This window comes from Danio rerio, chromosome 21, assembly GCF_049306965.1.
Source record: "Danio rerio strain Tuebingen ecotype United States chromosome 21, GRCz12tu, whole genome shotgun sequence".
In the NCBI taxonomy this organism is placed as follows: domain Eukaryota; kingdom Metazoa; phylum Chordata; class Actinopteri; order Cypriniformes; family Danionidae; genus Danio; species Danio rerio.
The window spans coordinates 15,626,502-15,654,193 of NC_133196.1; the positions used below are offsets into that span (position 1 = coordinate 15,626,502).

The following is a 27,692-nucleotide window of genomic DNA, read 5'->3' on the forward strand; positions in this document are numbered from 1 at the left end:
CTTCGCCCTCTAGTGGCAAAAATAAGCCATTGCATTTAATTGTGCATTTTTATTGTACATTCAGATCAACTTCGAGATGACCCTCTTTTACATCTCTGTGGTGTATCAGATCAAAATGTATATAAAGTGAGTGCTGTGATTCAACCCTACTAAGGTCTAAGTGTGATAACAGCATACAGAGGTCATTTAAATGGACCACCTTACCCTTCGTCGACTGGCGTATCCATCACTCACTTGGTCAGGTGTGGATTTGATATTCCAAACCAGAGCCGTTTATCAAAACTCATTAACAGTCCACGTCTATTGAACCCCAGTGAGCTTTTTATTGAATAATTCAAAAGCGAAGCCTATGAAAAATACTATCAGCGAGGAGCAAGTGTATGTGATGTCAACACAGCAGGAGCGTAACGAGACTCAGGTGTGAGCAGAAGCACTGATGTGAATGACAATGACCTGTCAAAGCTCAACAGAGACGGAGAGAGAACAGGACGGCTGAAGAACTTCCTGTCAAGTGCTGAAAATGGCTGATGTGGAATTTCAGCAGGAGTAAAGACACCTTGGCGCGGTTCCTAATGGTGGACATCTTCAAAAACGTGCCCCTGACAGCTGTCTTCAAGACGAGGTGTTGTGAGAATTTTTCATGTCCGTCAGACAAAATGCTCAGGAGCAGGTCTATTCCAGATATCCAAACCACTTGAGATATCTTTTATGTCTGGGATGTGCTAACATTGACAGACCTATAACTATTTTTATTTTTTTAAGTTATTTACAACAACAAAAAACTACACATTTATCCGCAAAAGTCAATTCTATAATTAATATCAACTAGGGACGCACAGATATAAAAAATGTGTTAATACCGATAACCAATATATCTATATCTAGAAGTCAATATGTTATTTATATTAGCTGATAAATAATCAAAATGGTTTTATTTACAACTAAAAATAAACCACACATATATAAAAGTCAATCCCAAAATCAATATCAACTATAGATGCACAGATATTAAACTTTTCATAATATAAATAAATTTATAACCGATAACCCTTCATATTTGGAAGTCAATATTTGATTTATAATAGCTGATAAATACAAAAGTTTAAATTATATTTATTTTTTTATCTAAAAATAAACCACATATATTTAAAAGTCAATGCCAAAATTATTATCAACTAGGGATGCACAGATATTAAACTTTTTCGTTAATGCCGATAACCGACATCTCTATATCTAGAAGTCAATAGCTGATTTATATTGGCTGATAAATACAAAAAATTAAATTATATTATTTATATAAAAAATAAACCACATATATTTAAGTCAATTGCAAAATCAATATCAACTAGGGATGCACAGAAATAAAAAATTTTCGTTAAAACCGTTAACCGATATCTCTATATCTATTTAAAAGCCAATTCTAAAATCAATGTCAACTAAGGATGTTCTGTTGAGAGTGTTTTTGTTCTGGTACCAGCTGGTGTAGGTTCGTCATAAATAAATTAATATAAAAATATTTGTTAAATTTAGCATGTCTGGCTCAATAGAGTGAATTTGGGGCGGGGTTATAAGTTTTACAGTCCAATAGCAGAGTGCCTTTTAAAATAAGCATTATTATTGCAATTGTTTAGGAATGCTAGTCACACACAAATTATACACTTCACCTTTACCCAATGGATTTTCACTGCCGTGTGCTTTTACTTCACAGCAGCAGGTTTTAAAGTGCAAGAGTGCTGAAGCTGACATTCAAACACAAGCATCTGCACTTCAAACTCAAACATAATTGAAAAGCTCTTGAAACCAATTCTACCAAGAAATAACTAAGACATCATAGTAATAAAATAATCTAATACTGATTGCGTTGAAGTCGCCTCCAGGTTTTCAAGAGCAGCAAAAGCGCCATGTACTTTTATCACCGCAGGGCTAAGAAGCATGTTCATATATTTTTTTTTAAAGCACAATCCTTATGTAACAATTAAATTTAGCATTTTTCCCCCTCTATTCCCAGAGCAATTCTCTTTATCACTGACGGACAATGCAAATCAATCATCCCAGCCCATCTGTGACCAGAAGCATAACCTCAGTGCATTAGGCTCAGTGAGCATGGCCAGTTCTCTGGAGACCATTAGCTAAAAGGGGCTGTTGACACCCGGTGTAAGCACTGAATTTATGAACCGTCAGCCCAAGCTGCATTTGTGTCTGCTGTTAGTGTCACTCACTCAGTCTCCTTCTTGCCGCCCTGAAGCCACTGTTTGAGCAGGTACTCGTAGTAACTGTCTGCTCGGGCCCCCAGGGTAAAGGCCCCTCGCCGCGTGAATTTGCCACTGTTTGTGTTGATGAACATTGGCACCAGTCCATCACGCTTCCCCTCCAATCTGTGGACCTGTTTGGTCACCTCTTCCACTGCATTCTGGGAACAGATGGAGAAATGAGCAATGCTATGACATAATAAGACAGACAAAGCTATGGAAGCTTGTTTCCAGCAAGGATTTTCAGACAAATAAAGCACATTTGTGACTTTTCCTTTTCATCACAATTGCAAGATTATATTTTACAGTTCAGATTTGTCTTAGAACTGTTGGAGACAAACTGTCTGCTCATTAAAACACAATAAAAGAGACAAACAAATGGAAGACAGAAATGAATTATTAAAATAGGCAACTGCAACTTTACATCTTGAAATCTGGACTTTTCTTCTCAAATTCAGACCTTTTTCTTAATCAGAAACGTGCAACTGAGAGACAAACTTATTTTAATCTTAATTGCAAGTTTATATTTTGCAGTTATTCAGTTCTGAAGTATAAAATAAAGCTGAATAGGAAGAAACAGTAGAATAGAGAATACTACAATGATATATAGAGATAATAATAGAGTAATAATATAGTTTTCTAATAACAGATATAGAGAATAATAGATCTATAAACTGGCAGAAATAGTTGCAATTCTATTTAAATCAATTCTATAAAATCTATTTTATTGTTAAATGCTAATAATGTTCACCTCAGACCTTAAAAATAAAAATAAACCTTTTAAAATTGAACTTTAGTGACTCAGTGTAAGCCAACACATATCAGTTGACTTATCAGTACATTTAATAATGTTAAAGGGGTTTAATATGTATTAATTAGATTTTAAGCCTTACCATTTTGTTGAAGTGCAGTAAGTGCACTATTCTGTGCTTTTTAAATTTCTGTCGTGTTGTGTCTGCTGCAAACAGCCAAATTGCTTATTTCTACAAATCTCATCACGTAGCGTGTTGTTAGGACACTGGGATACAGTTTAACCTGCTCACCTAAAGTTTACACTCGTAATATTTATATTATTTGCTAGTTAATAACCTCATGTAGAACTCTGAATCTGCATCTCATTTCAGAGGCTGCTACTGTCCACTGGATGTCACATTTCAGTTGCAGACACATTCGTTGAGAGCCTTCATTACTGAAAGGTATGAATTTCCACCAAGGTAACCCGGAATGCTGAAATATAATTGGCTTGACTGGCAGTTCGTGGGTTAAAGGGACCCAAGCAAAGACAGGTGCTATGGCACGAAAAGGACATTTTTTAAAGCAGAATATCTGACTTCAGCATTGTTTTACAAATAAATAAGAATGTTTACTTGGCATGTTTCTTAAATATCTGCAAACAAATGATGGTATTTTTATTCTTTAAAAAGAGTCAAACATTTACATACAGCAGCTTTATTATAGCAAGATTTAAGACAAACAGAGTAAGACTTGAATCACATTTTTTTACTAGTAAGTTTATAATAAAAATAGCTATTCTACTTTTATTTATTTATTATACACAGTACATACAACATTCTTCCTCCGTGCACAAGATAGCATGATACAAGTACCATGATTTCATAAAGGGGAAAAAAGAGCATTGCTAATCTTATTTGAGTTAGATTTAATGACATCAGATAATAATGTGAATATAAATAGACTGTCACTCGATAATACATGAAGTTAAACGAATAGTTAAAACCTGAATAGGGGGAAATAGTTAAACTTTCTTTTCTTCATAACAGGCTTCAATTTAGACTCGAATTTAATTTAGATTTTTAAAATCTTACTTTAAAAAACAACAATAAATAAACAAACTTAAAAAAAATATATATATATATTTAAAAAATATTTAGTACCTGATACTGCGGGTCCTGTGTGAGCCGGCTGAGCTCTCTGAACTCCAGCTGAATGCTGGTCACCTCTGCAACTGTGCTGTCTGTGGTCCAGCGTGGAGGATGAGCCGTTCCCTTACCAATGTTTACGTCAGAGTAGGGGATTTTAGATGGAGTTTTGAAGGCAGGCATTAATCTGAAACCAATGTCTTTCTGCAAGAACAGGAACACAAGTGATAAACTCATCTGTAGCCCAGTGATACAGCTAAGATAAAGTCAAGATAAAACTGCAAACCTTTAAAGTAATACTTTCCATTTACTAGGATAAAAGATAATATCTTAAAAATAAAGGATTATTGAGATGATAACAAATACTAAAGATATGAAGTGCTTACAGCTTTATCCAGGAAGAGAGTGTCGCCACTCAGGTGATATGTGCTCAAGAGACCTCCTAAAATGCGAATGGTGCTCTCAAAAAGATTGACGTCCACATTCTTGGAGAAGGATAATTCTGTCTCCACCCACTTCCTGGCCTCTGCAAACTCTGATAAAGAAAGAATAAGAAATAGAGAGCATCAAAAGGTGAAGAATAAATGGAGAATACTACATTACAATTTTCTTTTCTTATTTTCAATTCATATGGGTTCAACACTATAGTCTCTGTGAACTTTTAGGAAATAAACTTTCTAATAATAAAGTTGACACACTCACTAGTTAAATGTGTTCAGCAGTGGATATTGGATAGTTGTAAAATATACGAGCAAGATTTTAAGGCTCAAACGTATATGGCTGCTACAAATATAACACAACTACTGACATTAAGTTTTCACAGAGACAGTCTTGTTTTGATTCTGCTAGTATGTTGATACATTTCTAGCTCTGCCCTCTTCTAAAAAGTTTGATTTAAAATATAAATCAACAACCACCAAAATGACATATTTTAGATTAAAGCCTAAAAGTGGCAATTTTAAAGAGTTATAAAATATTGTCTGTGGGGTATTTTAAGCTTTAACTTCACATAAGAACTCTAGAGACTTACTTTACTTCTTGTAAAAAGGGGCATAATAGGCCCCATTTAAAAGTGGTGGATGAAGAGATTCACCCCAATGTGTAAATCACTTTAAGAGTCCAGAAAAGTGCTATCTAAATGTGAGGAATTATTATTATTATTTACATTGTTATTATTATTATTATTGCTGCTATTAATGAATTAATATCATTAATGTTATGGTTAAAGGAGTGTCTAATTAACTGTATTTAATTAGTAAAAACAATAATATTGTAGGGCGAAGCAGTGGCGCAGTAGGTAGTGCTGTTGCCTCACAGCAAGAAGGTCACTGGTTCGAGCCTCGGCTCAGTTGGCATTTCTGTGTGGAGTTTGCATGTTCTCCATGCATTCGCATGGGTATCCTCCGGGTGCTCCGGTTTCCTCCAAAGTCCAAAGACATGTGTTACAGGTGAATTGGGTAGGCTAAATTGTCTGTAGTGTTTGAGTGTGTGTGTGTGAATATGTGTGTGGATGTTTCCCAGAGATGGGTTGGAAGGGCATCCGCTGCGTAAAAACTTGCTGGATAAGTTGGCGGTTCATTCCACTGTGGCAACCCCGGATTAATAAAGGGACTAAGGCGACAAGAAAATGAATGAATGAATAATATTGTAGAATTTTGTATAAGTTAACATACCTGTTTATTATAACAGACTTGCATGCCTATAGGCTGAACATCTAATAAACATGAGCACGATGCCACGGTTTTCACAAAATCACGCTTTTGTAGCTTGGAATGATAGTATAGTAGTATATTCAAAAACGTGCACTTTGGACGGCAACATTTTTTAAGCTCCTTAAACACTGCTATTCTGTAAAAAAAATTGACGTAGCATCAACATGCTCTAAAGGCCAATTTAATGCTTCTGCGTCTAATGCACAAAGCCGTATACCCTTTGCCTTGCACTGACACATAACTCTCAAAAATGTAACTACATATCATGACAATGCGGAGAACAAGATCTGCGATTCACCGGCGTGGTATAGCTGTGATGAGTGTGGGCAGGGCCAAAAGCCATTAGAGCAGAGCAAGGCCGGTGGTCCCATGAAGTGCCTTGAAATGGTCTTTTTTTGGATGCCTGATGTAATCTCAACTGAAACAGGAAGACAGGATAGCTCCTCCCCTTCTTTCAAAAACAGCCAATAGTATTATGTCTTCATTACAACTCTGCCAAGGGGAGTTGTTGAACTCAAGTTATTCAAATGAGAAGTGTCTTGAAGAGGGAGGGACATTTCAGACACAAAAGCATTTGAGTGTTAAGAAGATTTGATGTGAATCTGAAGTATGAGGTGATGTCAAAAAACATTGATCCATTTAGGTGGAAGTGACAAACTGCAAGTTTTGGATGTTGTTTATGTCTTCTAAATGCTGTTATGGAGTACACTAGCTAATAAATATCCTTAAGACTAACATACTGATACTAACATTCAAATAATGTATTTTAATTTCAAAAGGACTTAACAAGTCCCACAGAGAAGCTCGGGATGGCTCATTTTGTTTTGTGTTTATATGATGATCGACTTTTTTTTAAACGTTCAGCAGTTGCTGTCTCTTTCTACCTAAAATGATTACTACTGTAACTATAAAACTATTACAGTAGGATTGCATGCAGTTTCTGGTGTAAACTCAAAACACTTGTAAAGTAACTGGACTCAGTGACAATAAAAACCCCTCTGCCCATCCTACTAGCATTTCGGAAGTGTTATTGGAGAACACAGACAGAACCTAGAAGTATGAATGCTAACAATGATTTTAGGAAAACATGCAGGGGATGCATTGTGAGCTATGATGATCACTTGATGCATTAGTATTAGGGGTGTAACGATTTATCGTTGTACGATTTATTGCGATGCAAAAATGTCACAATATGCATCGTGGCGTTATGACGATTTGATTATGATATGACGTCCGTTTTCTCTTATTAGTTGAGCTGTTTGCACGTGAGCAGCAGTAATGTTAGCAGACCAAGATGAGTGGAGCTGAAATAGAGGATGGCCCATCCTCTCAAAATCAGACGTCTGGCAACATTTCGGTTGTACAGCCATTGCTTTAGACTCGTCCGCTTTTTGACACGCATACTGGGTCAAACATAGCCTAAGTTTTAAAGTCTTCACAGGGATTTACATACTTTGCACAGCAACATGGAAACCTTCTAATGGTGTTGAAAGAGTAATATACTGTATTTATAAGGTACAATTCACCCTAAAATATCATTCTGTCTTCATATAATGATGTATTGGCGGACGCAAAATCACACATGACGTGAGCTGACCGTGAGGGCGGACTATGAAAGACGCGCGCGTATGGCCAGCCGTTTTAGCATTTAAACTCTTGTTCTGACTATCCATAAATATATTTAGAGATATCTCTAATTATATTTTGACTAGTCATAATTATAATTCAACTAGTCAGAATGACAATTAGAGATATCTGCAATTACAATTGTATTAGTACGAAATCAGATTGGAGATATCTGCAAATATATTATGACTAGTCATATTCCTCCATTGACTTCCAGTGAAAAATATTTGCAGATATCTCTAAATTAGTTGACTAGTCACAATTGTAATTAGATATATCTCTAAATGAATTTAATTAAATATGAATTAAATACCTGGAAATGTGGATTTTTTTTTGCACACACAAAAAACGCAAGTGACCAAGCAAAGCCTTAAGCTCTTACTGTTAAATTGATTAGAAAGCTTATTTTTTTTGCACCTTCACTTAAATTGTTCCTTAATTTTGTCTCTGTCATTTCAATAATATTTTTAAGAAGTTTTTTAATTGGCCTGTTTAATTTATTTTCCTAAAGAAGGTTCAGTTTAACAAGTTGAAACAAAAGAAATACATAAAAATAGTTTACTTGGTAAAATTTGCATTTCAGTTTAATTTTCAATTTTTATTCCAAATATCGTGATACATATCGAATCGTGAACATTACATCGTGATACACATTGTATCGTGAGCTGAGTGTATTGTTACACCCCTAATTAGTATATATTGTGCTTAAGACTCACCGTCTTTCAGACCAAGGATCCACATGGTGTCCAGTGCATCTATGAGCGTGAGGCCCAGACCAAACCACTCTCCATGAGTCTTAGATAGTGGCTTCAGCTCATCATGACCCCATGCAAAAGCCTTATAACCTTTCCATGCATGCCTGAAGGCCTCCTGCACCGCTTCCACACGATCCACTGGCTTCAATGTCCCTGAGCATCACAAATAAAACACTTTAAGATTAGAGCTTTAAGATTAAACTATTTTTGCTTCAATTCGGTCAATCTCTGTTCTGGAGTCTGAACTTGAATTCAAAGTACACTGCAATAATTTTATAGTAAAAAGTGTATAAACAGAGGACAGAAAACCCGAGGACTAAAAACACAGTACTGGCATTATAGGAAAAACATGAGATATTAACTTTAGCAAATGAAGAACGTTTACTTTTGTTCATTTCATTCTTCAATGATTCCAAGATTTAGTGATAAAAGACTATACAGGTACAAACAAGACTTTTAGTTTGGCCAGTTTTAATTAACTCAAAGTTCATAAAGCCTGAAAACATGTATTAGTCAGGTGTATGTCAATAAAATCTGTGAAAATCTCTATTTAAAGCTAAATCTATACTTAACCTACTATACACTACCTGACAAAAGGTAGATCCTAGTTGTAAGAGCAACGAATAAAAACTCGACTTCTACAGTAGTTGATCATTCAGAAAAGTCACAAAAGGTTTTTCTGATGCATCATACATTATAAATTGAACGGAACCTGCACTTATGTTAGTCTGTTTTTATTATTCCTGAGGTTTCCATAATCCTGAACTAAGCCCTATCCTGAGCAGCTACTGTAGTGGTCATGGAGGAGTGGAGAGCATAAGACTGAATCCTGTAAGACCCCAGTGACAGATGAGTCTTCACATTGATCCTGAAGGGCCAGCCTGTACACCAGCCGGTGATCTCTCCCACCTGCAGCTTCTCCACGATGGACGTCCAGAGTTCTCCAGTCTCTGGCACCTAGACTGCAGCTCTGCACATGAAGATTAGCCAGAGGAGAAACGGTGGTGTCCAATTGAGCCTGGTTTCTTTCAAGATTTTTTTTCCTTCACTTTCGTCAATTGGTGAAGTTTGTTCTTCGCCGCTGTTGCCACTGACTTGCATAGTTTGGGACTTGTGGAGCTGCGCAACGATGGATTTGCTCTTCAGTGTTTAGACTTTCAGCAGTGAAAACGAAACCACACTGAACTGAACTTCAACTCTGAAAACTAGACTGACGCTCTTTCAATTTACTATAATCTTTTATCTTAAGCTGTTTTGACACAATCTACATTGTAAAAGCGCTATACAAATAAAGATGAATTGAATTGAACTACATCCCAATCATCAAAACAACTGCAGAAGACCTTTTGGAACCTACATAGACCCAAGATTCTCACAGAAATCAGTCATGTCAAGAAGTTGGCAAAAGAAAAATCATGGTTTGGAGTTGCATTCAGTATGGGGCATGCAAGAGATCTGCAGAGTGGATGGAAACATCAACAGCCTGAGGTATCAAGACATATGTGCTGCCCATTACATTACAAAATTGCAGGAGCGTGCAAATTCTTCAGCAGGATAGCGCTCCTTCTCATACTTCAGCCTCCACATCAAAGTTCCTAATAGCAAAAATCGTCAAGGTGCTTCAGGATTGGCCATCTCAGTCACCAGACATGAACATTATTGAGCATGTCTGAGGTAAGATGCATGAAGGCATTAAAGATGAATTCAAAGAATCTTGATGAACTCTGGGAGTCTTGTAAGAACGCTTTCTTTGCCATTCCAGATTACTTTATTAATAAGTTATTTGAGTCATTGCAAGGATGTATGGATGCAGTCGTCCAAGATCATTAAGATCATACACAATATTAATTCTTACTGCACCATGACTTTATATTCTATCCTGTATATTATTTATGTTAAGTGACGAGACTTTTGCTACAGCAAAGTCAGACCTTATTGTACAAATTAAACATATTTTATTTTGGTAAAATAAGCAAAATCTAGAGGTCTTTGCCTGTCATATAAGCCACTTCTGATACCAAATGATCAACTAGAAGTCAAGTTATTATTTGTTGTTCCTAAAACTTGGATGGCCAACAAGACTTTTGTCATATAGTGCAAATGGGATTTATTTAGTGTAACTGTGTTGAATTTATATTATGAGTGGTTTATTTAATTAACTTTCAAAACAACTCACCAGAAACATGAAAATGATCCTATTGGCAGAATGTCCAGACAAATCGTATGCAAAAAATTATTATTTAATAATAATAATAATTTGAAAGTAATTAAAAAAATGACACTTGCACCAGTTTTAGGTATTTGCACCAGACACTTTCTTACACGTAATCAACATCTCATGAAAAAGTGTATGTAACAGGTGAGTGGGCTTGACAAACCACCTGTAGAAACACTCTTTTCTCTTTAAAAATAAAAAGAATAAATAAAGGTGCACTCAAAAACAAATGTTTTTGCTTGTTCAAACTACTTTTAAATGAGCTGAAACACAATTCTTGAGATTTCATTGGGACAACTTAATTTTTTATGTTCAATTCACATAAATTTGTTAAAAGTGTTAAATTAACTTCATCAATTTGTGTTAGGACAACATGAATGAACTGTGTGGAAGCCAGCATTTTTTACAGTGTACTCCTTAATGTAGCACTTAATGCTCTGAGCACAAACACACCCTTTTTATAATTAGCACTTGTTGTGTGCATTGCCCCCCTTAGTTGAATCGCCGAATGCCTCCTTAGTTGTAAGTCACTTTAAACAAAAGCGTCTGCTAAATGACTAAATGTAAATGCAAAAAATGTATACAGCAAAAACAATTGGTAAAGTGTATCAGAAAAAGCAAATTTGCATGTACTGTAAATAAATGAATTTCTAAATCAGAAACAATCATCTAGCAAACCACTGACACAAAAACCAGACATAAATAATAACTCCAGTTATGGGATGAATATCATTACCTGTTTTTAAGTCAGCAGCTTCCTCAGCATCAACCACAGTTGCATCCTTTCCCTGAATGGTGGACTGAAGCTCAGTGCCCTGCTCTGCCTCAATCATCGCCCCGCGCCAGCTAGAAGTCCAGAAACATCACCAGCATCAGTCGTGACAGTTTTTTTAAAAAGTTTTTTTATCCAGCATCCATCCCAGACATTCAACACCAGTTACAGCCCTGATTCCTCCCACAACCGCAATTACCCATGAGTCCTGCTACAGGACACAGCTGGAGGAAATGAAGACTCATCATAACTCCTGCCTTTCCAGTTCAGCTGCTAATAAACTCCTCCAGAGCGCGCAATCACTGCACACGAGTGTCCATCTGCAGCTCCTCTCAGAGAGTACTCTACTTGTTCCAAAAGTGTTTGTTCACCCAAAAAAAAAAAAAAAACAGTTCTGTTACTGTTTACTCATCCTTTTGTTTATTTGTTCTTAGGGGAAAAAATATAAGTTTTGATACGTTTAAAATGCTTATTTGGAATTATTTTAATGAATTTTGGTTATTAAACAGCATTTTAGAGGGACTTAAAATGTACTATGAAAGTAGTGATGTCATGCAGATGGGTATTACATGTTCAGTCTATGGGCATGTGTAAGTACTTGACAACCAAAACAACAAAGATTAACTAAAGATTTATACAGGTATATGTGATTCTTTACAAAATTACATTGATAATTTCAAGAGTTCACAGTAAGATAATGCTCGACTATAATAGCAGGTTTGGCATGCTGTCCCGGGAGAGATATTTTACAAATATTTGTAAACAAATATATATTTTTTTTTAACAAAAAGTTCAAACGTTTTTACACTGTTAAGATATAGTAGCAATAATTATGTTTAAAAAGGTTGTGAAACATTTTGAAAAATGGTTATATATATATATATATATATATATATATATATATATATATAATTTTGTGGAAATGTTGTAGTTTGTAATTTTTTTTGCAATATTTTGCATTCATTTAGATGCATTATCTTTCCATTGCTAAAAGATGTTCTGTGACTAAAATGTTATTTTAATAAACATATGTTTAATATGTATGCTGTATGCTGAGCACTGTATTTAATAAATGTATATATTTAATAAAAATATTAAGTGTATATTGCAAAATAAATAATATTAAATTATTTTGTTATTATTATTATTATTATTATTATTATTATTATTATTATTATTATTATTATTATTATTATTATTATTATTATAGCATTTGTTTAAAATAGAAATCTTGTATAATATCATACATTTTGTTTTTGTCAATTTTAATTAGTTTAATCTTGCTTGTTTAATAAAGTGTTATTTTTTCCAGAAAATAAAAAATTCGAACTTGAATGGTCATCTACCTCTAATTTAAGGCATGATTATAAAAGTGCAGGTTCAAATCACATGTTGGAAAGAAAAAATGACAATTAGCTACAATTATTGTACAGTAATTGTTTTCCAAATACAGTGTGAGATAAAACTGATAAGCAACAATGTGAAAATGTTTTAATTTATTGTATGTATACATTAAATGCATTCAAGCATACTGTATGAGTGAGACTAATGACAAATAAGTGGCAATAAAACTCCTAACTACTGTCTGAGTTTTAATTACTCTATTAATTCAAAAGGTTAAATTCTAAGCCAACAAAAAATCAAGGTCTAATCATTCACCAATCATCCTTATTAAAAAGTCTCATGTAATAAGTACAAACCTAATGACTGTTTTTGCTTCTTTTGCTCCGTCTTCATCTGTCTTGATCAAGCCTTCTTCTCCATCTTTCAGCTGCCAGTCGGACACGTTCATTCGCTTCTGTAGCGCTGGGGGACCACGCTTGCTAGGAGGTTTTCTCTGAGATTTATAACACACAACAGAATAAGTAGATACAGTATCTCATAAGAAGGTGAATTAATTTAATATAAAAAATCAGTGTTTTTCATATGCAGGGTGGTTAAAAAAAAGAATACCACAACTTTTTACATTTTTTTTTTTACATTTTGATGTCACTCGAGTGTCAGGAGGGGGTCATATTGAACATCTATGAACTTGTTTTCTACTGAAAAAAAAATTACTTTGTTAAGTACTCTTTACATTGATTAATTACCCAAGGTTCCATCATGTTTTTTGATTAAATGCAGATTTTCAAAGTTGTGGTATTTTTTTAATCACCCTGTATTATTAACAAATAATAACATTAAAATATTATGCATGTATTCATGTATTTAAAGGTTCAGGACACCCTGGAGAACTTTTTTTTTTTATATTAACAGATATGTGTGTGTTGAGCATCAGTTAAGACAATGTTAGCACCTGTCAGCTTTAATTGTGGGAAAAACTGGATAATTTTGAGCTTTTGTCAGCAAATTTCAGCTTCCGGGTTTAAAATGATTTTTGGGACGGGATCAAAATCGGCGACGTACTGTAGTAAAGTACTGCAAGTGCAATGATGACGCGTCGGTTTCTCATTATTATTCATAGCGGAGTTTCTTATCCTATGAGAAGAGCCGGCTGCTTAAATATTCATGAGACCTGCCAGAGTCAAGCCCGAGCTGTGAGACACGTCACAGACCCACATCACGGGCACACAGTATTTAGCCGTTCATGAAGGCTCATATGCGTTTGTTTCCATGATCCACGGGGTTTGTTGCATGTTTTCCCCCGCGATCTTGTCAGGGCCGATCAGCAAAGCTGTGTGTGTGCTGCTAGCATTTTTGTCGGGAGAGCAGCACGAGAATTAGAGAATGGCGGACGCTGTCTTTTATCAGGAGTTCGTTCACATTCAGACACATCGCCGTGCTGCTGTGTTTGCCTAATCCTCCAGATTACCAGCAGGGCCAACAGTTAAAATAGACAGGTCAGGAGACCTGCTGCACTGAGTTTGCTGGATACGGGGATTGAGGGAGAATTCTTTGGTAAGGGTTTATATGAATACATTTATCTTTATAATGATATAAATTGTGGTTATGTGTATATGAAATTATGAATAACAAATGTAGCAGGGCATTAAATTACTGTTCATTTCTTTGCATTTTAACTTTGTAAACTATAAACTCATGCGTCTCCTCACGGTTTGTCTCATTTTGTGAGCTAGCTTCGTTGGCTCACGTTCTCCCCTGCTGGCCATGCCCACTCCTGCCCGATGCTCGCGGAGCTCCACGCCCATTAATCATGCATCTTTTGAAAAAATTCTGAAGTAGACTTTAACCGAAAGTGGGGGGTGTCATGGCCCTTTAAGTATTAATTCAGTATTTAATTAGCTTTTTTTTTCCAATTCGCCTACTGTATACCACATGTCTTTGGACTGTGGGGGAAACAAAGCGCCCGGAGGAAACCCACGCAAACACAGGGAGAACAATTTTAAATAAATTAATAAATAAATTAATATATGAATATATTAATATATATATATATATAAGGGCTGTCAAAATTAGCGCGTTAACGCACGTGATTAATTTTAAATATTTAACGCGTAAAAAAAAAATAAGGCAAATAATGCAGTTGCAGTTTTTTTTTTTATTTCCTGTTGTGGCCGACATGTGTTCAGGGCAGGCGCGTCCATAGAGGCGACATAGGCAGCTGCAGAATAAGAGGCAAATAACTAGCAGAATAACTAGCAGAACCCCCTGTCCTCACATTCATCCGCTACACCCATACCCCTCCCTCACAGTAATCGGCCTTCCAAATAAATAAAACGGCGTGATTGCCGTTTGCCTAGAGCGCCAGTTCAGCTTACTCTGGCCCTGCATGTGTTAAACGTGCAAAGAAATATATGGCATTTCCTCCAGAGTTTCATGCAATTTCAGGTGTTTCATTTTTAATATTTAGACTTTAACTGCAGTTCAGCAGTTCACTCTCATCGAAAATATTTTCATTCAGGATAGTTTAATGGAATTTGATACCTCATGGCGAAAGGAAAGAAAAACCTCAGCATTTCGGGACTCGCGTGGTCATTTAAGATAATCAAAAATCGCTGCTAACATGGTCAACTCTTAATCAGTATTATCTTAATCATCAAAGCTGAGTATTGGTGTCCATGTGAATGAAAGTGCCAGATGAATTTGCAAGCTGTCAAAAACATTTCTCTGCCCTTAAGCTGCGTCCCTCAAATGTTTAATTAAATTTGACGTGTTTCCCCCCTTTCGTAAAGCATCTGCTTCACGTTCCTCTGTCAGAATCCTTGCTTGTAAAATACAGTCATACTTTAGAATGCTTAGTTTAAGCAAATTTGATAAAATAAAGACAAAGATAAATCAGCTATTAGAGATGAGTTATTAAAACTATTATAATTAGAAATGTGTTAATAAAAATCTTCCTTCCGTTAAACAGAAATTTGGGAAAAAATAAACAGGGGCGCTAATATTCCAGAGGGGCTAATAATTCTGATTTCAACTGTATAACAGTGAATTATGCATTTCCACTAACCATAGCTGGAGGTTTAGGAAGTAATGGAATGCTGGGTTTCTGAAGCTCTGGCATAACATCTGGTTGGACGTCTTGAACACCAACTCCTGCAGACAGCTTTGGGATGAGGCCAGGAGGAATGGGCCTGAGACCCCGATTATCCACTTCATCCCAATCCTCCTTCAATGACCGATCAGAGATACCTGGAGAACAAACAGACAGATACATGTTTCTCATGTGAGTGTTTATTATGGATAAACACTTTGTAATTTTAAATCGAAATAAAACAGATCTTTAATTAGGAGTCTGATAAACTTAGGTGTGAGCAAAAACATTTCATTTTAGTGTGTGTCTCTTTTCACAAGAGGGTAGAGCCTTTACGTGCTAACATAAGTTGTTGTGTTGGTTGAATCCTGAATCAATATTGGAGTTACTTTTACATGCCGGAGGAAGATGACATGGCTGAAGTATTTATATTAGACAGGTAATGCTATGTTTTAAAACTATTTTAGTCACACAAGGCTTATGCAGATTGTGTTGTGTTATGAATCGTTTATAAGCACAAAAGTGTTGTTTAGCCACTGAAATCTTCCGGCAATAGAATATGGGACTATTTTCAGTTTCATAAGGGACCTTTTACAGCATCAATAATGGTTAGTTTAACAACAAAACATAAGTAAATAGCGCTATTCCGCCTAGCCTGCTTTACTGAGCTGAAGTTGGATTTATATTCACATCACGTTGGTTCATTTTTGAACAATGACAACCTGTGACGTGCTCCCTATATTGTTTACCATGCTACTCTAAATATTCGTTCTGAAACAGCTAGTAAATATGGCTTAATAATATGTGTAATTTCTGCACACAGCCAGCCAACCACTTTAGGACAGTAGTACAGTATTGCTTTAGGACAGTGTGTGAGAAAGTGAGACCAGCAATCCCTGCATGCATAAAATATTGTAGAATGTATTAGAATAAAATATTATAGAATGTATGGGTGTTTCCCAGCACAATGCTGGGTTGTGGCTCGAACATATGCTAGATAAAACATATGCTAGAGTTACTGGATTTTCATTTCGCTGTGGTGACGCCTGTTAAATCAGGAACTGAATGAATGAACGATTGTCTGTTTTTTCCACCACACACAAACTTTTCACTTGTTTGAAATGTTAATGAACTTACATTGCAAACACATTTGAAGTGAATTTGCATTGTCGTTATCTATAATTTACATGTGCAAATACATACAAAAAAAATTCACATTAGGTGTGAACCTAGCATTATAGTGGCTGACTGTAGTATTATAAACCTGGTAACCAACAGTAAACAAGGCAAACATAATGAAGAAAACTACAGGCACGTGTTCACCAAGGCGTTTTTTTTTTTTTTTTTTTTACTGCAGAAACAGCAGCTGATCAGTTTTTTCTGTTGCTGTTGAGGGATTTTCCACATATTTAAAAAGCAATATTAAAAAGCTTCTGTATCCAGGTGCTGAGGTGGGGGGTGTGGTTGTGTATACTGGATATTTACCTATCTAGTGAAACTAAAACAAGTAGTAATGGGTACTTTTTACTTAAGTACATTTTTGAGGCCGGACCACTATACTTTTACTTAAGTATAAAAGTGAAATCAGTACCTTTACCATTGTCATTTTAAACATGAGTATCTTGAGTAAAGGATTTGTGTACTTTTCCCATCTCTGAGTATTTCTATTGTCAACAACAAAAATGCCTTTAAGAGTAGCAATATATGATAAGATCATCTTTCTACATCACTAGGAGAGCGAAATCTGAACATCTTGTTTTTTTCACATACTTGCAGAGAAAGGCATCATCAAAACATAAATAACAGGTTTTTACATTTTTGGGTTTGTAGATTCACCCGAAACCCGATTATTGCAGTTAAACATAGAAAAATCCCACCTTTAACAGGAAACAGCATGATGTTTACATCATCACTTCATGACCTTTTAAGCCCTATGAAATGTCATGAAAGTGGGTGTATGAAGTACCTCTCCACTGCTCCGTGAGACTGGAATAGGACAGAATCCCACATATAAAGAGGAAGGCCAGCAGGAAGAGAATGAGGCTGCGCTGCAGTCGAGAAAGCTGCTTCCATTTCTGCCAAAACAAACGCAAACAACTCACACAATCAGAGGAAAGTGCAGCAATTTTGCATTTGATGGCTTGATGTCGATGCCAAATATAGTCCTACAATAACAGAGCTAAATGGGAGAAAGAAAAACACCATTTATCCATCACACATAAATCATATCTGAAAGAAGGTTCCTCTTAGTTTAGACCTTTTTATAGTTCAGTCAACGTGCATCTCTGATAATGGAAGACATTAAAGGGACTTAAAAATTCATTAATTTTATCGCCCACGTCGTTAAAACCTTTATGACTTTTCAGTATCTTCGATTTTTCCTTCAAAATTAGAAAAGTTTGTTGGCATTTTAGACTTATTAACGTGCATATAACTTATTTTACACACCAAGTCCTCTGCTATGGAAGACATGCCAGTGAAGAAATTATAGTAGAACTGTTCTACTTAATAGTTAGTCTTTTAATTATTACATGAACTGATATTTTAAGCTACATTTTGAAACTAAAAGTTTTTTTTAATCTAAACAAGTCTATTTCTGGTGAAGCAGGGAATGCTGCTTGCTTTCTGGAGATAATGAAGCAAATACAAATTAGCAGATTAATTTAGAAACACAACGATGAGTTTTGTTTTAGCTGGATGTGACTCGAACTGAACGTAGTCCTTCAGCACAAAAATGTTCTTCTCAGAATATTAAACCGATGTCAAGACATCTCTCAGACAGCAAAATGCAGCTCATTTACACAAACAAAGCACAAGCCATTAGCCTTTGAACATTACAGTTTATAACTGAAAAATAAGAGCTGAGCAGCAAAACAAAATAAACACTTAGAGTCATTGTAAGGAGAAAAAATTTGTACTATTAACTATAAGTTTGAAAGTCAGCGTTCGACAAGTTTTCATAACAAAATGAAATGTTTCCTTGCTAAATAAATTAACACCCAAAAATAAGTCTCTTGCAGAAGAACATGTACAAGATTTTGTTTTAAAATTGTGCTGTTTTTCAAATCATCTTGATTAATCGGCTAAGAAAAACAGAATGTGCATTTACATAATATTAGTGTGTGTAATGTGTATGTTTGTTATATACACTCACCGGCCACTTTATTAGGTACACTTGTCCAACTGCTTGTTAATGCAAATTTCTAATCAGCCAATCACATGGCAGCAACTCAATGCATTTAGGCATGTAGACATGGTCAAGACGATCTGCTGCAGTTCAAACAGAGCATGGGAATGGGGAAGAAAGGTGCTTTAAGTGACTTAGAACGTGGCACGGTTGTTGGTGCCAAATGGGTGATCTAAGTATTTCAGAAACTGCAGATCTACTGGGATTTTCACACACGATCGTCTCTAGGGTTTACATAGAATGGTCAGAAAAAGAGAAAATATCCAGTCAGCGGCAGTTCTGTGGGCGCTAATGCCTTGTTGATGCAAGAGGTAAAAGGAGAATGGCCAGACTGGTTTGAGCTGATAGAAAGGCAACAGTAACTCAAATAACCACTCGTTACAACCGAGGTATGCAGAAAAGCTTCTCTGAATGCCCAACATTTCGAACCGTGAGGCGGATGGGCTACAGCAGCAGAAGACCACACCGGGTACCACTCCTGTCAGCCAAGAACAGGAAACTGAAGCTATAATTCGCACAGGCTCAATAAAACTGGACAATAGGAGATTGGAAAAACGTTGCCTGGTCTGATGATTCTTGATTTCTGCTGCAACATTCAAATGGTCAGGTCAGAATTTGGAGTCAGCAACATAAAAGTATGGATCCATCCTGGCTGTAGGTGGTGGTGTAATGGTGTGGGGGATATTTTCTTGGCACACTTTGGGTCCATTAGTACCAATTGAGCATGCTGTCAATGCCACAGCCTACCTGAGTCTGAGCCTACTGACACTGTTTCAATTTACTATGATCTTCTATGTGAAGCTACTTTGACACAATTTACATTATAAAAGTGCTATACAAATAAAGGTAAATTAAATTCAATTTAATTGAATATTGTTGCTGACCATGTCCATCCCTTTATGATCAAAGTTTACCCATCTTCTGATGGCTACTTCCAACAGGATAATACACAATGTCATAAAACACATGTCGTAAAGCGCGAATAATCTCAGACTGGTTTCTTAAACATGACAAAGAGTTCACTGTACTGAAAGGGCCTCCACAGTCACCAGACCTCAATCCAACAGAGCACCTTTGGGATGTGGTGGAATGGGAGATTCGCATCATGTATGTGCAGCCGACAAATCTGCAGCAACTGCTTGATGCTATTATGTCAATGTGGACCAAAATCTCTGAGGAATATTTTAAGTTTAATTGATGCCATGAAGGATTAAAAACAGTTCTAAAAGGCAAAAGAGGGTCTAACCTGGTACAAGTAAGGTGTACCTAATAAAGTGGCCGGATAGTTTATATAGCATGAATGCGTGTTCGAAAAATTCGAATGCACCTACCACTTTTGTTTTGCTAAAACCCCACAATGTAAAAAAAATTGACAAAAAGTCTTGCCAACAAATTTTTTTTATGTCACTTTAACTGATTTTATACATTTAATCTACCATTTTTATTTTCGACAATTTTCTGCCATTCATTCATTCCTTTTCTTTTCGGCTTAGTCCCTTTATTAATCTGGGGTCGCCACAGCAGAAGGAACCGCCAACTTATTTAGCATATGTTCTACGCAGTGGATGTCCTTCCAGCTGCAACCCATCTCTGGGAAACATCCATTCACACTCATACACTAGAGACAATTTATCCTACCCAATTCACCTGTACCACATGTCTTTGGACTGAGGGGGAAACCGGAGCACCCGGAGGAAACCCACACAAACACAGGGAGAACATGAAAACTCATTTTCTGTTCTGTTATTTAATGTTTGACTGACTTAAGTTGAGATGGCTAGAAAATTTAAGTTGATCCAACTAAAACAATTAGGCACCAATAATTTACAGTTCATGATGCTTTAAGAAAATAAATTAAATTTTATAAATATTAATAAAAGTAACTTCCATTATATTGTAACCAACTAGTGTTTAAAACAGGGAAAATGATGTTGGATTATTCTCCTGATAATTCTACCATCAAATACTAAAAAGAATCTTAAAAGAATTAACAAACCACTTCCAGAAAACTCTGAGTAAGCCTGCAAACTTAAAACAAGTCTTTTCTGCAGCATTATAACGAACATGATAAACACTGTACTCAACAGCATTAAAAACAAAGACAAAATACTTGGACTGACCCTCCAGCAGGACTGTCTCCGGTGTTTGCCGTTGGTGTAGCCACGGTTGTGTTGTTCTCGAACCGTCAAAGACACAAAATCCTTCTTCTGTGGTGAATACATCTCTACCAGACCACCACTCAAAGACTCTGTGTCAAATACGAGAAAAAGAGAGTAAAACAAGTCAACAATGGCACAGCTATTGAGTGCTTTTTCCCACAAATCACTAATTGTAAGGTGAGCTGAGCACATGAAGGTCTGTTGCTCCAGTGACCCGGATCTCTCTAGGTCCCGTAGGAGAATCAAGGTGTAAAATGTAGATCTGTTCCCAAGATTAATTACCGCTGGATTAAATCTGGAGTAAACGAAGGGAATAGGAGGCACACTGGCATACATCTGACCATGGGACAGGGCCGTCCATCTCCTTGTCTCAGGGCCATGGGAGCCATGTAAGAGGGGATTAGGAACATTAGCCTAAGTCCATCTGGCTTCTATCATACTAACCGGAGATTATTGGATAGGCTCGATTTAAAGACACTGGACTGCCAAGACAACACACACACACACACACACAAACACACAAACGCTGCTGTATAGGACAGAGTTGAATACGGACTTCCAAATGCAAATTACAAGTAAAATCATCTCTTTGAGTGTGTAATTTAAGTGTGAAGATAAACATGAGCAACAGGAACTTCCCACACTTCTTAACCATTTCCACAACCTTTCAAATTGATAACTAGATGTTTTTGGATGGATTGAGAATGACTTGTGAGAATTATTTACAGAAAGGATAAACAATTTGCTCAGAAAACACACATAACCTGTGTCTGAAATCGCATAGTGTAGTATATTCAGTTTGAAACTTACTTCAAAATGGTTTAAAACAACAACAACAACAATAACATACAATTAAAGTCAGAATTATTATTATATTTCCCAAATGATGTTTAACAGAGCAAGGACATTTTCAAAGTATGTCTGATAATATTTTTTTCTTATGGAGAAAGTCTTATTTGTTTTATTTTGGCTAGAATAAAATAGGTTTTTAATTTTAAGGTCAAAATTATTAGCCCCTTTAAGGTATATATTTTTTGAGAGTCTACAGAACAAACCATTGTTATATAATAACTTGCCTAATTACCCTATCCTGCCTAGTTGATCTAATTAACCTAGTTACGCCTTTAAGAGTCACTTTAAGCTGTATAGAAGTGTCTTGAAAAATATCTAATGAAATATTATTTACTATCCTCATGGCATAGATGAAATAAATCAGTTAATAGAGACGAGTTATTAAAACTATTATGTTTAGAAATGTGTTGAAAAAAAACTTCTCTATGTTCAACAGAAATTGGGGGAAAATAATAATAACGGGGAATAATAAGACTACAACTGTACTTTTCAACAGCTTTTTAATCAATACCATGGCATGAACATACTTATAGTTTATACACCAACTTTTTTCTAACATATATAGAAATTCAAGTAAGACATGTTTAACCAAATTTATAGCTACAAAAGCATTACTGTATTGTTTTCTTATGATAAATACTTTTTTTTTTTGTTAAGGCCCATGACATGGTTTTTTGGCTGAAGTGGTTTTCTTCCCACATTTAACTTTTAAATTTAAATTTTAGTACACATTGTAGTAAGAAAGATGGTATGTAATTATGGTTTTATATGTTTGTTTTCATTTTTATAAAACTTTCAGATTTATTGATTACTGATATTTAAAAAACATTCATCAAAAACTGTGACCTCTATACATCCAAAATCACATACTTGCATATACTGGGCGATATGGTAAAAATGCCATCTAAATACCAATTATTTTCCTTATTGAACGATAATGATATATACAGTACACAACAATGACTGAAGCCACAACAATTAGAAGGTCCAATAAATGACAACATATTTTCAGACGATAAATTTTCGGTGGTCGAAAAATCGGTACATCTCTAATATAAGCACACTTCTTTGTTCAACAGAAATTGGGGGACAAAATAAGCGGGGAATAATAATTCTGACTACAACTTTACTGTACTTTTCACCAGCTTTTTAATCAATACCATGGCATGAACATACTTATAGTTTATACACCAATTTTTTTCTACCATATATAGCAATTCAAGTAAGACATGTTTAACCAAATTTATAGCTACAAAAGCATTACTGTATAGTTTTCTTATGATATTATTATTATTATTATTTTTAAGGCCCATGACATGTTTTTTTGGCTGAAGTTGTTTTCTTCCCACATTTAACTTTTAAATTTAACTTCCATTAAAGGAACACCCTACCTTTTTTCTTTTCTTTTTTTTTTTTTTTTTACAGTTGACAGTTACAGTTACAGTTGACTTCAGCCATTTTTAAATCCATTCAGGCAATTTCTTGTTATGGTGGGTCACTTTTAGCTTAGCTTAGCATAATGAATTGAATTAAATTTGACCATTAGCATTTCATTCAAAAAATGTAAAAAGGAGATTTGATCATTTTCCTATATTGAATTAAGTCTTTTGTAGCTCAATAGTGTAATAAAATCGACGGAAAATTTAAATGACCAAGTAATATCTTCCTAGTTATATTTGCGTAGAAACTAGTCATTTTTCATTTTCTATCCGTTTTATTATATGATGTATCTACAAATGCCTCAAGCTTTCAATTCATTGATGCTAGTCAAGCTACCGTGAGCTAAAAGTGACCCCAGTACAAGAAATCGGCTGAATGGATTAAAATGTGATTCAGTCAATTGGTTAACTCTTGGAGACTTGTGAAATGTGCCCTTTTCAAAAATAAGGTGCTCAAAAACCTTTAAGCAAGTTTTAGTACACATTGTAATAAGAAAGATAGTATGTAATTATGGTATTATATGTTTGTTTTCATTTCCATGGAATGGAATGATGGTATAAATTATGCATTTATTTCACAAAATACTCAGATTCGTTGTATGATGCTGATTTTAAAAGAAGCCCCCCCAAAAATATTTACATTTTCCGGAAAAAAAAAAAAAAAAACTTTAAGATTTATTGATTATTGATATTTAAAAAAACATTCATCAAAAACTGTGACCTCTATACATCCAAAATCACATACTTGCATATAGGGCTGGGCGATATGATAAAAATGTGATATGAATACCAATTATTTTTCATATTGAACGATAATAATAATAATAATAATACAGTACACAATGACTGAAGCCACAACAATTAGAAGGTCCATTAAATGACATAACATATTTTCGGCCGATAAATTTTCGGTGGTCGAAAAATCGGTACATCTCTAATATCAGCACACTTTTAGACTCCCATTGTTGCACATTTCTGCTGTGTGAGTGGCTTTTATATCAATATAGAGTAAAAAAAACAAAAAAAAAAAAAGTCCAGAGCTGATCATTCTTATTAACATCAATTTTATCACATTTAGAAATACTATCATTTATCAGCCCAGCCCTACTTCCATACTACGTTATTATTAGTATATGAAAAGAGCAATTCCAGCATTATGGACGTGACATATGCAGTAAAAACTTAACATAAATGTAAAGAGAAAGCACATTATATTGAAATATCTGCTTATATTTTCCAAAACAACTAAGCACAGAGTTATGGTATCAGAAAAATATCAGTCTGTAAGCATTAATTTAATAATTTAAATAAGGAAAATAAACATGCGTTATGGATGTGACCAAAAAGTGTGCAAATTTACAGGACAAAACAAACAAAGGTTGACATTTGCACGGAACTGCTCAAAAACAATGTATGAGCCAAGAAACTAAATTTATAAAATTTATTTATAATTATAATTCCTTAGATTTATATAGCGTTTTTCTACACACTCTGCTTTACACATTGGGGTGGGATCACCTCATCCACCACCATTGTGTAGCATCCACCTGGATGATACGATAGCAGCCATATTGCGCCATACCACACACTAGCTGATTGAAAGAGAGGAGATAGGGTTGGGCAATGTTGACCAATTTGGCATCATACGATGTCTAATATGTAACAACGCGATGGACGATGACATCGTCGTCATTGGCAGCGGTGAATTAATAATGAATAAAATACCCATACCCATAACCAAATCATAAATGAATAAAGATAAATTACACACATAATTACCACCTGTCAATCCCTTTTTCCACGGGACACCTGAATAGGCAGAGTGATCTGTGTCGTTATAATGGCGTCAACAAACTTGGTTGGTAAAAAAGGTGCACAAACAACAGGAACCAGCCAACAGTGCCTGAGGTATTCTAAATGAGGGCTGCTGAGAAATGTTAGGTGAAGTACAAGAGTGGATGTGGATCGTTTTCGTTCTAAAATGCCATTTAAAAACTAAGACCTATTAGTGTAAACTGGGCCCAAGTGTGTATTTTTCACGAGCGGATTTGCAAGGGGGGTGGGGCGGGGCGGAGGATCGCGATGCCGGCTAAGCATCGTGGTGTCTGTCGGCCATCGGCAATGGACGATGGCATCATCTATCGGTCCAACCCTACAGTGTGTTGAAGCCAATTACGATATGGGGATGGTTAGGAGGCCATAATGGACAGAGGTCAGTGGGCAAATTTGGCCAGGATACCGGGGTTAAACCCCTGCTCTTTTTCAAAGGACTTCCTGGGATTTTTCATGACCACAGAGAGACAAGACCTTGGCTTAACGTCTTATCCGAAAGACGGCGCTCACTGAGCAGTATAGAGTCTCTTTTACTATAATGGGGCGTTAGGACCCACACAGACAGCAGGTTGAGTGCCCCTTGCTGGCCTCACTAACACCACTTCCAGCAGAAACCTAGCTTTCCCATGTGGTCCCCCATCCAAGTACTGAACAGGCACACTTAACTTCAGTAGGCAACCGTGTGAGAGTTACAGAGAGCTAGCTGCCCTTATATTCATAAAACAGCAGATGAAAAGCACCAAAATGGCGAGTCAGTGAATATGCACGCATTCCATGGACACTGTGATATCCGATCTTATTATATATCCCATAAGGCCACAGAAGAGGATTTGTGAATGGCAGTGAATCATACAACTGATGCTTTTAGGTCATGTCAAAATGACAACAACATGGTGAAGGTAATGCAACCAAATTTTATTTAAGCAACACAAATTCATAGTATAGACCTTTTTTTTTAAAAATGGTTGTGAAGTTCAAAATTAAATGTAGAACCTGTGAACCCCATTTTGGTCAAGCTTACTGGATGTCAGCTATTTTAAACTTAGTCATAAAATGCAGTAATTTGGTCACAGTTTGGCAGCATGCTTGTTTTAACACTATCAGAGAACATGAGGAAAATATGCAATACATTATATACTTCAATGTAAACAAACACCATCTTGCTAATACCATTTAAATTTGGTCACATAACTACTTTTGTTAAAACATATATAAAATTTGTGTCATAAAACCTTTTTATTTACAAAATTTAAATGATTTGACTTAAAAATTACCTTAAGGGTTATTAGGGCAAGACTATCCTGGGTCAGTGTTTACCATGTTTACCTCAAACTGCTTTCTCATTGTACACATTTACACCTACTTTCTCGTTGTACACAGCTGTACACTATGACATTACATACTTAGTGTTTAGCATACAAATAAAGCAAAAATAAATGAAATACAGCAGAAGAGCTGCAGTGCATTTATCCTAACGTTAAATGAACTGTATTTATCCAGTCAGCTCTGGTATGTACAGAGACGTAACTGGCCTCCAAAGCATCCTTGTTTTACCTTTCATGGGACAAGTTGCTTCTCCTGGTCAGGAGGAGGTTCTATATGGAGGTCACACGGCCAACACATCCATCCAGAGTGAGTGTAGTATTAGTATACACTGAGTAGGTGACAGCAGGAGTGGCTATCAGATCTCTATCTCTCCTCCATCACGCTGCTCTCCACAAACCGCGCGTTTCTCCCATAACCGCTCATTCATGCTGATCTACAGTATATCCGTAATGTGTTAATCACTACATAATTAAACATCCTCGTTGTCATTAGTCAAACAGATGTGTGTGTTCAGTGCAATGTTTATATGTGACAGCTCCTTACTGCGTCACGTGATCCTCTAGCGCGCGCGTCACTGGCTTGGACCCCGCCTTCTTTGTTAACACGTTCACGACCAACAGAATCAAACTCTCTTTATGCAGCATGGAGGCCTGCAGCTCTCCACAGTTTAACTTGATCTCTAATTAAAGACACCTGATCAAACGAATCGAGTCAATCGGGTTTGTTTTGATAAGGGACTTTTCCACAGTTGAGCTTTCAACAAAGGAAGTCATTTATAAATGATAAATCACAGAAACATGACGATTATGAATATATATTTGAGGATAGCGTCGTCTGTTAATTTATGGTGTATTTTAATTAACTCAATTAATTGAGCATTTACACTCTAAACAGTTATCCACAGCAGTTTGGTTTTTAGAGAGAAATATTCCACAGATACAGCAAATTGTTATCGGCTTGAAAAAAAATCACTGGATAAAGGTGTGATTGGGGCAGTGTTCCTGGACCTAAAGAAAGCCTTTGACATGGTTAATCACAGCATCTTACTAAATAAATTAAGAGAGATCAAAATGTCAGCAGAAGTGATTTGGGTCTTATTTGGGTGGGACTTGCATTACATGTTTGTCAAGCCTCTTTAACTACATTGAAGCCTATTGACTTAGTATATAAGCAAGCAGTTAAAATTAGGACTTAAGCCTTACAGAGACTTTAGCCTTACAGATTTACACTGTGAAGTTATGTGTAAACATAACCT

The 27,692-nt window shown here is 35.8% G+C and overlaps 1 protein-coding gene across 3 annotated transcripts in view; it reads right to left on the minus strand.

Annotated features, from left to right (window-relative positions):
* man1b1a (mannosidase, alpha, class 1B, member 1a) overlaps positions 1-27,046 on the minus strand; it is a 34,047-nt gene extending 7,001 nt beyond the window's left edge. Inside the window, exons 1-10 of one of the 3 annotated variants that reach the window (XM_073935095.1) lie at positions 26,981-27,046; positions 20,949-21,076; positions 17,608-17,716; positions 15,618-15,799; positions 12,910-13,046; positions 11,174-11,283; positions 8,184-8,375; positions 4,516-4,664; positions 4,145-4,333; positions 2,220-2,410 (exon numbers count right to left, since the gene is read on the minus strand). In XM_073935095.1, coding sequence (XP_073791196.1) covers positions 2,220-2,410; positions 4,145-4,333; positions 4,516-4,664; positions 8,184-8,375; positions 11,174-11,283; positions 12,910-13,046; positions 15,618-15,799; positions 17,608-17,716; positions 20,949-21,050 — 1,361 coding nt within the window. In that variant the 5' untranslated portion in view covers positions 21,051-21,076; positions 26,981-27,046. Of the gene's footprint in view, positions 1-2,219; positions 2,411-4,144; positions 4,334-4,515; positions 4,665-8,183; positions 8,376-11,173; positions 11,284-12,909; positions 13,047-15,617; positions 15,800-17,607; positions 17,717-20,948; positions 21,077-21,269; positions 21,433-26,665 lie in introns of those variants that run through there. The other 2 variants (XM_005161118.6, XM_021469034.3) reach the window with 2 other exon arrangements.
* Between the last annotated feature and the right edge of the window lie 646 nt (positions 27,047-27,692).